Below are 13,484 nucleotides of genomic sequence, written 5' to 3'. Positions count from 1 at the left end.
CTTTTGTTTCTTCCCTTTCCTAACAGATGTAGTAATCACACATTTGGACACTGGCAATATTTCTAATTGTGGAATGGGGGCAGAGATAGAATTAATTAATGATCCAAGTTACAACAGAAAATCTGAGTTAATTTCTTGCAGGTTTTTGAGGGGTTACTTCTGGTTGGAGGTGTTCTTGCAGGCTTCCAGCTCTGTCACAGGAGCCAGCCATGCATGCCAATGAGAAAACAGGCATTTCGGAAAGAGAATAGGCCGGATATTGAAGGACCCACTGCCACAAAAAGTACTTTCTTAGTGGCAACAGGCCTCAGATAGTAGATGGAGTCAATGCAGAGCAGTACTGCCAGAAATTAAATTTCCCTGCTGGGAGCACGGTAGAGTGATTCCATTTGAGTTTCTTCGTCTCCCACCCCCACATACACCCTGTTTTTCCTTGTCTGCTCACCTATCTAATTGCTTCCTGCTTATCAACAGACAGATGCTTTCCACCAAGGAGAATAACACGCACAAATCACACGTGCACAAAACACAGAATATTTCAAGGACAACGAAAACGACCAAGGCCACCCCGGTCTTCAGGCAACTGTAAGTGAACTGCTAACCGGGAGAGATGAGCTCCGGATCAGATGTGGATCAGATGGCCTGGGCAGGATGAGTATATAGCACAAATTACACGCTTTGCCGACAGGGAGATAGTGACATAACACCTCGCTAATCTATACAAGCACGCTGCTGGCTTTTACAGGTGGCCACTCGCTGGAGGTATTGTCAACTGCCACAAAAGAGTCCGACATAAAGTAAAGGGAAGAAGAGCAAATATGAATAAAGCTTGTTCGCAGTCAGGATCACGACTCCTGTTCTACTCTGGAAGTTTTAAAATGTTAACTTAATCCACCATAAATTATATGTATATAAGGTTAAATGTCTAGCAAAAATGAGGCTATTCAGCTAATAATGCACTTGGAAGGAGTTTTTAAGAGGCAATAATTCTCAATGAGATGATTATGTTTCACAGCTTTCGAGATTAATAACAAGATTTACATTTTCAGTGTCTAGTTAGTTATTTTGGGGGTTTCAGTTTGGGGTACGAAACTTACCTGAAAGTAAGAAAAGCTTTTCTGAAAGAGGCTGTGTCCCATCTCTGAACTCTCGGTTTCTAGTGTCCAAATTCACTACCAATTACTTTTTTTTTTTTAAAAAAGAATGCCTCCTGCTATATTTTCACATGTGTTTGCAAAAAGAGCTACCCCAGCCCTCTAGAAGAGAGAGAGACACACACACACATATATATATAAAATACTGCAGTACAAATACATGCCGTGTCTGCTGTAAAGCTGATCTCGTATAACAAGAAAAGATTCTGATCCATCATCATCACTACAGCGATAATTATTCATCAATCAAGAGCATTTAAACAGACACCAGGGCAGCAGAAGACCAACCCAAATGCCATTTCTCCATGCGACCGGCTCAGGAAGGGTCTATCCACAGTACCCAGTGCTTGTACAGCCTGCTTGCAAGGTACAACCTTCATACAAGTAAGAGAGACCAACCCCAAGGCCAGCCTACAACCAGCATATTAGCCCCTGGCTAAGCCGATCTCCGCTCCGCATCCTGCGGTCGAATTAAGCTCAGGTCTGTACTTAGCCCCAGCACTGGGAAACAGCACTGCACCCTGCTAATGTGGTACCAGTTGTGCACACTGGTTAGCGGCAAACTGAATCAACTCTGAATACCATCAAACCAGCAGCACTCAGCTTCTACAAGAGATGCAAGGTCCCCTGAGGCCTCTGTGTATATTTTATTATTCAACTTCTCTAGTTTAGGTCTTGAATTCCTATTTCTACTGTCATGACAATTTTTTAAATAAGCAAAAGCTGTTGACAAACACTTGCCTTTCTCAGCAAACTACTGCATTTAAATAACTTTTACCACACCTGAACTTTTGAGGAAAACATGACCCAGACACCAACACCGCCTCTCTTGATGGAAATCAGCTGCCTGGCCTTTTGCTATGACAAACATCCAGGCTCCCCAGAGTTGCACTTTCATCAGATTCAATGATTGCGTATTTGCAGCAAGCAAATACTTACTCCAATTCCCACTTCAGGCTCTTTCTTTTATCATTAGATTTCTCCTACTTGGTGTACACAAGCTGCATGGTAACTCTCACTCACGCCGAAACAAGTTTTCAGACGAATTTACCTTGGAGTCCCCAGTGATCGTGAGCAAGTTCCCCATCACTCTCTCTCAGAATTGCACCCGCACTGCCCCCGGCATTTGGATAAAAGTGGTTTGTCAATAAAGTTCTGAAAGAAATTGCCTGCTTGGAGTGTGTAGTGTCAGCTAATGGACAGGAACTGAGCAACTAGCTTATCCTGACAAAAATAGGATAATTTTTAAGAGTCAGGAAAGAATTCAGGCCCAGTTGATTTATTTTTTAAAATACTCCCCAAAAATTAATTTTTCATTCAGCATTCCAGCTTGGCCTCTCTCTAAAGAGCAGGACATTTTTCTTTTTGGTTTGAAAGTGGATGTTGATGTTTAACAGGTTATATAGCTCTAGGCATTATTATTATTCAAGCTACTAACAGCTTGAATATGCTTTTTCTTTAACTGTGGCATTCCAGAAATTCCTAGGTCTAACCCTATATACTGAAACAAAAGCCCTGTGTCTTTGCATTAACTCCGAGTTACAACTGCTGTGGATCTACAGAGTCAAGGAGTGTTAAAAGTTAAGGTTACCATGTCATCTGGCCACAAGTCTAGTTAGGGACAGCTCATTGTCTTTTTATAATTAGAACTGCCTAGAACCCTTGCAAGGCACACAACTTGCAATTTTGGTTCGGGTTTTTTGCTTTTTGTTTTTTTAAAATCATCATTTCATTTATCCTATATAAATATACACATATATAGTATGCATACAGTTAAGTATATGCTTATGCACACACATACACGCAAAGGTCATCTTTTTATTGTCAGTATTAACACACCACAGCTAAGTGTCTTGTCAATACAGGATCTCACTGATTTTAGGTACTTGCCACAGTGAGAAGGAAACTCCAATATGAACATTTGTAGTCTCAGGTGAGGCAGACAAATGCTGGCAGAAGTGACATTATACCTCTTCAAATGGGAAACAATGAATACACAACTACATATCAAGCAAGACATGACTGAAAGCATCAGACCTCTAAGGAACAGCTTGTAAAACACACAGCAGGAAAGGAAAACACTTTTAATACAAAAAAACCCAACAAATCGGAAATTAACCTGATTTTAAAACCACCTGAGTTGCCTCAGATAACTGAACACGGTTAAGTTTGTGCTCTTCACTCTAGGCAGCGCCAAGAGGAAGAGCGCAGCTCCCAGGATTTATCTCCTTAAATCCAGTAAGATTTATCCCACTAAACCCCATTTAGCCAAAGCAAAACAAGTGATTTTTTAAAAGTAATGAACATCTCTTTCCCACCCCCACCCTACTCGTCCTTCAGTTTTACTGCTGCATTTCTTTCCATCACGCTTGTAGTGCTTACTGTTAGAATACAGAAAGTGAACGGTCAGCTAAATCAACATCTACCTGTCGCTAGGGAGCTAGATGACATTCCCTGTCATACAAGAAGTAAGGGAAGATAGGTCTTGAGGGCCATCCTTCACCCCAGCAGATGTCTGGAAGGACGGTGGCTCCATTTGTTTTTGATCACCAACCCAAGTTCAGAAGAACAGCTATGCCTGGGCACGTCTGCATTCAGATGCAGGAGCTTTGAGCAGAAGAGGCACTTGGTGATTTGACCACACTCCTTTCTCTCTTCCCTAAAGGATATGAAAAGATCGATTAAGACAAACCTTGTGCCAAGCTCTACAATGCACTCCTAATGACATAAGCTAGAAATCAATGCATCTCCAACGTCCTGCCATTTCCTTGGACTTGCCAGTGGAGTGGAAAACAGATATTCAATGCTTGACACAAATTATTTCTGAACGCCAAAATATATTAACAAATATATTTTGTTGGTGCAGCGTACATATTCAGTTTCTGGTGTTTGTTATGAAAAACCACACCAGTGTGTTAAAAAAAAAAAAAGAAAGAAAAAAAAAAGAATAAACCAAACACCCAACTGAACTCCATAGTCCATCACTAAGTTCAAGTGTTTAACGCAGGGGTCTGACACAACCATAGATGACATCAAGGAATTCTTGGCTGGCCTGATTCATCTTGTTAGTCCTCTTATCTCAGCACATGTAATTTGTTCTCCCCTCCTCCCCGCCCAGTCATTCCCCTTCCCACATGACGTACTTTGCCTAGCTTCTAAGAACTAGATAGAGGGTTTTTTTCTTTTAAAGAATGCTGCTGCCTGCTGTAAGGATGCAGTTGATCTACACTCTGGGGGTAAATACATTAGAGATGGGAGAGAAGGAATGTAAAGTTTTCTTAACCTATCATGGCCTCTGGGTCTACAAATACAGCATATGCAAACGTTTCATTCCTCCGTTAATTTGGAGACAGAGTTGCAGGAGTCCATCACATAAAAACCAAAGTCAGTTTCTCCAAAAAGGATGCCAAATCCCATTTCTACATGAAGGCTACACTCAGAGAGCTGTTCTGCACAAGAGGTTCGAGACCATTACTGCCAGTCTCAAAATGCTTATCCACCAGCCTGAGTCAAAATGCACACATACAAGTTGACAGGCGTGCAGGTTATGGCAATCCATGCAGAAACAGAATTAAACCATCCAAAAGGTTAATTCTCAAAAGTAGTGACAAAGGAGGGGGCAAGGGGAGGGAAGCCATAGGGTGCTGCCACAGGCAAGGGGTTGGTGGTGCAGGGTCAGGTCAGCAGCCGGTGCAGAGGAGAGCAGCCAAGCTGCCCAGATGTCTCCTGCTGAAGGAGGAAGGAGACTGCGGGGAAGGAGCAGAGCCAGCTGCCTCAGATGTCTCACACTGTTGGAGGGAAAGGTCCCTGGGTGTTTCAACATGCTGCCCCCTCCCCAAGCTGGATCTGCAAGGGGGAGGGGGCACAAGGAAGCAGGAGAGACCTCAAGATCACCATCACCTTCAGAGCCTTCTGCAAGACAAGTGATGCTGCTGTCCAACAAAAATAGATTCCACTAAAAAAGCCTGCAAATCCTCCCACAAAACCATTTTGTAAAGATTGGCAGCAATGGATCATATACACCAACAGGGAAGAGATGTGGAATGTACCAAGAAAAACATCAGCATTGCTGCCAGAGAGAACTAGGGAAAACGCACTGGCAAAAACAGCAACTTAGCTTTTGCAGCTTACCCTCTGCTTTACATAAAACACTACCTTCAATATTAGTTAAATATTTATGATTCCACATCTATGCACATACCTGCGCGGACACAGGGAACTCTACCATCCAAAAAAGCAAGGTAGGAAACAGAAAATAAATATGCCAGGGATGGGTTGTTCTTTGTATATATAATAAATGTGATTTTGCCAAGAACTGGCAGAAGGGAGGCAATGCAGAAACTGAAAGCGACTTCACCAATAGAAGCAGAAGAGAAATGCCTCAATATTCAGCCTCTTGCCATTATGTCACATAAAGCCAACCCGGCAAGTGGAAATGTAACAGCAAAATTGTGGTTAGGTACCTACACTGTATTTTCCTTGTTTTTATTTATTCATATCTGCCAACAATTCTTTGTCCTTTGCTTTCAGCCTCTGGTCCTGCTGCACCTCAGTACACCATGGTACCTAGATGGGAGCATCAGGCAATGGCATTAGGCATAGAGGCATTAGGCATAGAGGCATTACTTGCCATTGCATACAGTTGAATTTTTACCCGAGTTAGTAACAGAGAGATCTCCCCTTCCAGTATTCCCCATTTGCCTTCTTGCCATGTAAAATGCCACATCATCAGCAAAGACACACAGCCAGTCTCTACATCACTACAAACATAGCTCAGCAGGAACACACACCACTGTATGAAAACAGCACAGCAGACAAAGGCAAACGTCAAGACATTTGAAGAAAGCGGTTTCATATCACAAGGCAAAGCACTGTTATTCTTTATGAACAAACTCCAGAAGTGAGGACCCAAATCCTACCTCTCCCATCCGAGGAATTACAGACAGCATTTTCCATACAGATACGGCAGTAAGAGTTCACATCCCTAGTCAGCCCAGGGATCTGCTCACCCGTGCCCTAGGTGCCAACCTACCGACCTTATTAAAGGGACAATGGCAAGGAAGATGGTTCTCTAGTGCTGCTTAAAATTTTTACTATGAAAATAAGACTCTTTCCTGAAATAGTTTCAGCTGATCGATCTGGGGATGGAAATGGGGGTGTCCTGAACAGGGTTTTGCATATTCAGTTTTCCTTTGAAAATCTGACATCTGAAAGTAAAAGCTCTGTATGAAATGCTCCTGCCACTGGATTACTGTGCAAAACCTCGACAGTAGCTACTTGTATATAACAAAAAGCTAATACCAGTGTGCTACTTAAGAGCTGACATACACCAAATATTTATGGAGGCATGCATCTATAGATTGTGCCAACTTTTATGGAAAGTGGGGGATGCAGCAAGTCTGAAGAGGACAGCTCTTTCATTCATAACTAGCTGTGCATCCCTAGAGTACTTCAGCTCCACTGTGGGCCATATTTCTGATGTACTTTCTCTTACATTGATTCAAGTCATTTGACTTCTATTGCATTCTTGCATCTCATTAAGTCTATCAAACTACAAGAGACACATGAAAGGAAAATGGGCCCAAAATGCATTTGGGATCACAAGAGATAGAGAGTCATGTAATCCAGTCAACTTCAACGAGAGTTGGCCACCCAGCTCTTCTGGAAATGCAAGACCCCCTGCTAACTGCCTCACTTCACATCTTCTGTTATTTAAGCACCCAATTCATAAAAGACTACAGTAGGTGAGACGACAGAGGAACAATAACACCACCAAAAAACAGGGGAGAATAATTCCAGAAACGTGAAACACAGCAGGCCCATCATTCACCAACTGCAAGCCCAGAGCTCAACAGCACTATTTAATAAGGTAGCGCTCAAGGTTTGAAGACCATTCTCTAGACATATCTTACATGATAATGGCATATACCAATTGGTCTGAACAATTAAAAAAAAAAAATCAGAAAAAAGCTATTTAGTGCCATCCTAAACTCCTGAACTAAAACTAAGTTACCCAGTCAAACCAGACAGCATTATCGCTGTGGCTTATAGCCCAGCATGATGGATCAAGGTTTATACTCAGTGTTATCAAACACCGAGAACAGCAACCCAGACAGCCGAGAACTCAGCTCTGCCACCAGCCTGCTGTGTGACACTGGGGGTTGTTTTACCCCTCTGTACCTCTGCTTCTCTTCTTCCTCATTGCTCTGCTCTTTGTAAAGGCTTCTAGTCCCTCACTAAGCATTTGCTCCACATCTAGTGGAAGACAACCTCAGCTTCATTTGGAGACTGGAATGCAACTTTTATGCTAACGCGTGTAAATGCATACTATAGATGCATAAATCCTGCAGGCAGAAGGTGTCACTTTTTCTCTCAGCCCCCTTCCCTTTCTCACCCAAAATTCACCATGAAAAGAAAGACAGAATAGTAAATATTTAAAAATTAGATCTTTAAAACACATAAAAAACATAAGGAAGGGACCTTTAAAAGTACCCTAGTCCAACAGCCAAAGATCTCGAAATGTTAAAATTCAACCGAGTTGCACATGCAAACACACACATGCACACTTTAAAGCTCGTATCATATTCATGGCATGCAGCGCAACCATCAGGGAAAGCTTTATTAGATGAAAATAAGCCTGTTGTAAGAGATTTCCTTGCAGTTATTCTGCTGCCATTATCCTGGCCAGGCATTCATGCAGTGTTTCAAATTAATATGCTTAGTTTTCTGAGCAGGAGATCAGAATAGTGGAATTCTACAGGGAACTCAATTACCAAAGAAAATGATTGCTTGAGCATTCAAGAAATTGCAACTACATCTAATTGTGAATAGTAGATTATTATCCGGATTACGGAAGACACTTTGAAATGAACTGAGACGTATAGCTATATGCATCTCGAGGATGGTACCTGCTAAGATTTCCAGGGCTCCTCCCAGGCCCAGAGGGGCTTGCTCTCAACTGAAACTACCAATATGGATTTGTTGGCTTTCAGGCAGAAATACAAAAAGCCAACATCCCTGCCGAGAAGCTAAAAAGCAGAAAACAACAAAATCACCAGGGGAGTTTTCTCAGGACTTGTTCCTTTCCCATTTTGTATTCCTTTGGTGTGGATGAATGTTAGCATGTTGCTGTATGGTTGGGGTTTTGCTGCTTGGAGACTGTGCTGTCTGGTTGTAGATCGCTGGTGCGTTCAAGGTGGTGGCTATACGAAATGAAGGTATCCTCCTGCCTTTGAGCTCTGCCATAGCACAGAGACAAGCATAAGTGGTGGACCAGGAGGGCAAGAAGGGTTTAAACCCAAGAATGTCGAGATTTTCGAGAGAGCAAAACAGGACCCTTTGTAGGGGAAAGGGATATGAGGATTGTGTTCAGTTTCTGTCTGAAGATAAGCAAGTACTACAGGGAAAAAAAGATTATAGTATTGAGAAAACATTTGAGAATTACAACAGACGTGAAAGGATACAGAATCCTTAGGATGCACACTGAGTAAATATCTGTAAGAAATGATGCATGAAGTATATCTTGCAGATTAGTATCAAAATGGTGCAAATACTAGAGATGGAGCTGGGAACAATGCTAAAGCTCAGACAGCAGGAATAAGGATATCAAAGCAGAGAAGCAACGTGGACAATGCGAGACCTGCAGGTACTTACGTGCAGATTTTAGACAAGAAAAATATAAGCGTAGCACCACAAAGAAGCAAAAACACTGCCCAGAAAAATGAATTGAGGAGTAAATTTGCTGCACAGGAGAGCACACTGAGAAACCAAAGACAAAATTGCACAGAAGTGAAGAGAAAGCATTTTTTCATGAAAATACTATGAGGCAGCCAAGGCAGTATCGCAAGCAGGATCTCCCCAGAGATGGAGAAAGATCTGTGCTACTGCCTGGTAAGAAAGCCACAGGACCTTCCTCTGTACAGGTGGTTTCAAACACAAAGAGGCTGAGACACAGATAACCAGGGAGGGAGCCCACTTTCAGAGGGCAGACTCAGAAACTGCACTTATTTAGACTCAGAAAATAAAGGTTAAGAAGGCATTTAGTTGTATACTACACATACATTACCAAGGAGACAGAATATATTTCCACAAAACAAACAAACAAACAAAAACAAACCCCCAAAACCAAAACTTGTTTAATACAGTGCTGGCACCAGAACAAACAAGAGTAATGCAGGCAGAGTAGACTCAGGTTGGCAATAAGGGTTTCATAACACCCCAGGAATCCCAGAAATATCATCCTAGAACAAAAGCAAAAATGGCAACCTAGCACTCTAAGGCAGGGCATGTACATTTTACAGGAGGGATTACATGATACAACAAGTTTGCAAGAACTGAGGACCTTGCAGTTCTAGACAGCCTTGTGCTCTAAATCAGGTGACATCTCCTATTTTTCCAAATATAAACACACTTTTATCACCACAGCCCCACTCTTGTTCAAAGAAAAAGGCAAATACTGTGTCATAAAATCAAACCCCTCAATTCAATTTACTAGTCAAAACCTAGCTCATTCTCCTTAATAATGCCTTCAAGATGACCTTGTCTATATCACACTTCCCTATATACAGCTGAGTACATCGTCATTCACTGCTGGCCACAACGCAAAAGCACTTCAATACAGACTCCTCCCTTCCGAGGTACTTTCCAGACCTAGCTTTGTAGTACCAAGACAACTTGTCAGTAACTCACTCCACCAGCCTTTAAAACACATCAGAGAGCGCTCCATTCTTTTTACACACCTATAAAACTTGAGTTGTGACCAAGCACGTTTTGTCTGCGCTCTAACTTCAGGTAGTTTGGCCGCGCTGTTTCAGCTATACGGCTCTCTGACAAAGAGCTGGTGTTACTCATATGTTTTGAAGGTTACTGCACTGCCTGGCATTTCTTACTGAAAAAAAAAAAAATAAAAGTGACTTGAGCCTTGAGACTTCAACCCAAGTGCCAATGAAGGATTTCAGAGAAGTTTAATGCAGGAGGCAGATCAGAAGGAGAGGAAAACCTGTTCATGAAGTCACTTGACAGCAAACATCTACTTTGAAGCAAGTTGTTTTGTTTTGCTGGGTTTTGTTTTCTATTTAATTGCTGATAGATAGCAAAGCTAGAGACTAGAAATAGGATTCCTTAAGTTTTGCTTTCATTCCTACCACTGCCCCCAGTTTCAACACCTGTGAGTTACACTCCAGAGCACAGGTGAGTTTTCTGTAACCATACCATGAAACACATACAGCCCATGACCACACAAGTTAGAAAAGAAACCAACTCTTCCTCGAGTTTGCAACTATCTCCCACTTGTCCATAGAGATCTTTGCTCCATAGCTGCTGGGACTTACCACCAATCCAAGTAAGTCTGCTTCCCGTTTCATCCTTCCCTGTTTTCCAGGACTGCTTTCCTTTGCTTCAAAGCGCGAAACAAGTTAGCAAAGTCTTTCCACGCTCCAAAGCTGAGAACTAAGGCCTCCTCCTACAACTGGGCTGAGATATGTGCTCTCCAGCCCCACCAGCAATTAAAGAAAATGCCCCCCAGCTGAGACCAGGGCTTTGACTGGCTGCAGGTGTGTCTGAGTACCAGTCCCCCTAAAACTCCCATCACCCTCCTGACAAAACCACAGTTTCTCCAGCCTTTTCCCTTACACGAGGAAGCTGAACTGGCTACAAAAGAGAGCTTAGCATGGAGAAGGCATCCCATCAACAGTCTGTCTGCTCAGCCTTGCTCTCGCTTGAACTTCTAGCCCCACAACAGCCACCTGCGGCAAAACTACGAGGGAAACCCCACCCACACATAGCACTTTATAGACACCAGTGCTGGCTTTCGTTTCCCTTTGAAGAGGAATTAGCAAGTCCATAAGAAGTGTCCACACAGATCCTGAATTTGGAATAAACAGAGCATTTTCTAGACCTTGCTAGCAGCATACTGATGGTGTACCATTAAATATTCATTTTAGAGTGGGTTTCAGACACGCGTGACTCCCATAACCAATGTGCTGCCTCTTCCTCACATTAGCCTTGTATCTCTTCATGAAAACACTGCAGCTTCCTCACTCCAACTCCAGGAGGTTTGCATCAAATATGTATTTGTGCTCTAGTCAGCTCTCCGGCTAATAATAAAGGCAAAAATCATAGTAACTAACTGGAGACTGACTGTCCATAGTATATTATCATTATTATAGCAGAAATACAAGAAGGATCAAAGGACAGAGATGAGACAGCCATTGCATAGTTGGGAATATGGCATCTTTCTCAGATCTACAGGCAGCTTAAGATGCCAACCTACTGATGGATATTTTACATGACAATGTTATAAGCCATTTCACTTCTGATTATTTTAGTGGAAAACATCCAGCTCATGCTGTTGTCACAGAGTTGTGAGGGAAGGATAAATGCAGCAGCAGCTCATGTCTCAAGGGCTGCAGGACCAGTTCTCAGCTCTCCCGACGCTGCCTTCACTGTCTGGGCAATTGCTTGGCTTGCGCCTCGCTCCTCTGCCTAGACTTGTTAGCTCACATTTTAATTATTGGGAGATATTTAGGTGCCTCTGGAAGTATGTTTTCTTTCTGTTTAAGAGCCTCAACCAAGGGCTTCTACCAGGTAGTCATCTGTAGATACTGCAAAATACGTGGCTTACTGAAAATGCAAAGAGAAAATACACTGACTTTAAAAATATGAATTCAAATAAAAAATAACGAGTTCAGTGTCAAACTGGATGGAAATAGGTAATTATGCAGATTGTTCTGCTGAACCAAAATGTCTGTTTCTGGACTAAAGGATGCTTCTGCATACTTACATGAGTAGTCCCAAACTCCAATGGGAGACTTTGCAGAAGGGTTGTAGCAATGGCTAAGTCTGGCAACTACTGAGTGTGAGTGGCCGTGCCACCACTGGTCCATGCAAAGGAATCACCAATAGTTTTTTAATGGGTATCTCCACTTCCAGGCTTAACCATTTGCCTTGAAGGTGCTGAGCTGCTCTTTGAGGATCACTCATTTACACTATCTTTTCCCAAGGAAAGAGAGACATCCAAACAGAGAATAAAACGGAGGAGAAAGGCTTTCAGTGGATGGATAACAAGCTGTATGACCTAGAAGCAATCCCATTGGAGCGCCTCACATCTCAAATCCAACATGGCTCTTTCTACTCTACATTTCATTTTAAAAAATTATAAATGTGCCATTGTCTGGCTAGAGCTTTAGGGAAACACAAAGGAACTCCTAGGCAATAAAGCACCAGCTGCTTCCCTGTAGCTAAGTTTATCACAGTTTAACAACAAACACGTTTCATATAATTTATAGCCTCTGTATATTAAGTCTCTCTAAGTAGATACCTGCTGGAGTGGACATTTCTAGTCCTTGTGCTCAGAAACATATCAAAGAAATGCTGTTCACCACGCAACAGTACATATACATTTAAGTATGTACACATATATATGCATTTTTATGTAGATGTTTACAGATGAACAGGTGTGAATGAATATATGTATATCTATATCTTATATATACCTGTGTGTATAAAAATAGATATGTATATATAAAAATTTTCACAGATGGTAGCAAAACCAAATGTTTGTGGGCAAAAGCCTTCCACATAAACCAGCGAGGGCTCCTCACTGGCATCAGTTAAACACAAGTTTGAGGATAACCTCCCTTCTCTTGAAAGGCCGTAGCCTATATGACTGAGAAAGGATAAGGTACACCTGGAACAAGAAGTCTGGCAGACCTTTGTTAGGATATAGGGCATTTGTCAGAGGTGGGAATCAAAGACATAACATTATCCAGATGACCAAGGAGGAAAAACTTGTCGATAGAAAAGAGTGGCCCCTGAACTAAGGTCTCGGTTGAGCACAGCAGCTAAGCAACATTTAATTCCCACAGAGCTCAGTCAGGTTTGCAAATGTGTTCAAAGCTAAGCACGAGGCTCAATGCATTCCTGAGTAAGAACAGCAGACGATCCATCATAGGGAAGTTAATAAGAGGGTTTAGGTAGATATAAATATGAGATGCAACAGTTAGACATCTTTTATGCTTCCAGCATCCCTTGGCACCATCAAGTTGTCTTTGCCAGCCATGTTGCAATGGTTTATACAATAGCTAACACTGAGCTCACTTGACAGTTGCAATTGCTTAGGAATTGCAAAATTAGAAACTGGAGTTAAGGCCTGTTATATGGTGATCATCTGATGCCCAGAGCAAAATTATAGTTGTCGCAGGTGCTAGCTTACACAAGTTGGTTATTTTTATTTTCCAGTCTGTTATTGTTACTAAACACTGCAGAGCTCCACATCCCACGTGCAAAATTTTCATTCAGCTCTACCCAGGGTTTGCTTTTCAGCCCCTCCTA

General features: G+C 42.1%; 1 protein-coding gene across 13 annotated transcripts in view; it reads right to left on the bottom strand.

Moving 5' to 3' along the window:
* Window positions 1-13,484, bottom strand: part of ERBB4 (erb-b2 receptor tyrosine kinase 4) — a 630,732-nt gene that overhangs the window by 509,776 nt on the left and 107,472 nt on the right. The window contains exon 1 of one of the 13 annotated variants that reach the window (XM_074596233.1): window positions 3,581-4,452. The exons of the other annotated variants lie outside the window; for them this stretch is intronic. Within the exon in view, the coding sequence (XP_074452334.1) occupies window positions 3,581-3,605 (25 nt within the window). The 5' untranslated portion in view covers window positions 3,606-4,452. Of the gene's footprint in view, window positions 1-3,580; window positions 4,453-13,484 lie in introns of those variants that run through there. 13 annotated transcript variants of the gene reach the window in all.

Source organism: Larus michahellis, chromosome 7 (assembly GCF_964199755.1).
Source record: "Larus michahellis chromosome 7, bLarMic1.1, whole genome shotgun sequence".
In the NCBI taxonomy this organism is placed as follows: Eukaryota; Metazoa; Chordata; class Aves; order Charadriiformes; family Laridae; genus Larus; species Larus michahellis.
Note: the sequence above shows the minus strand (reverse complement) of the source record. Positions and strands in the feature narration are given on the sequence as shown.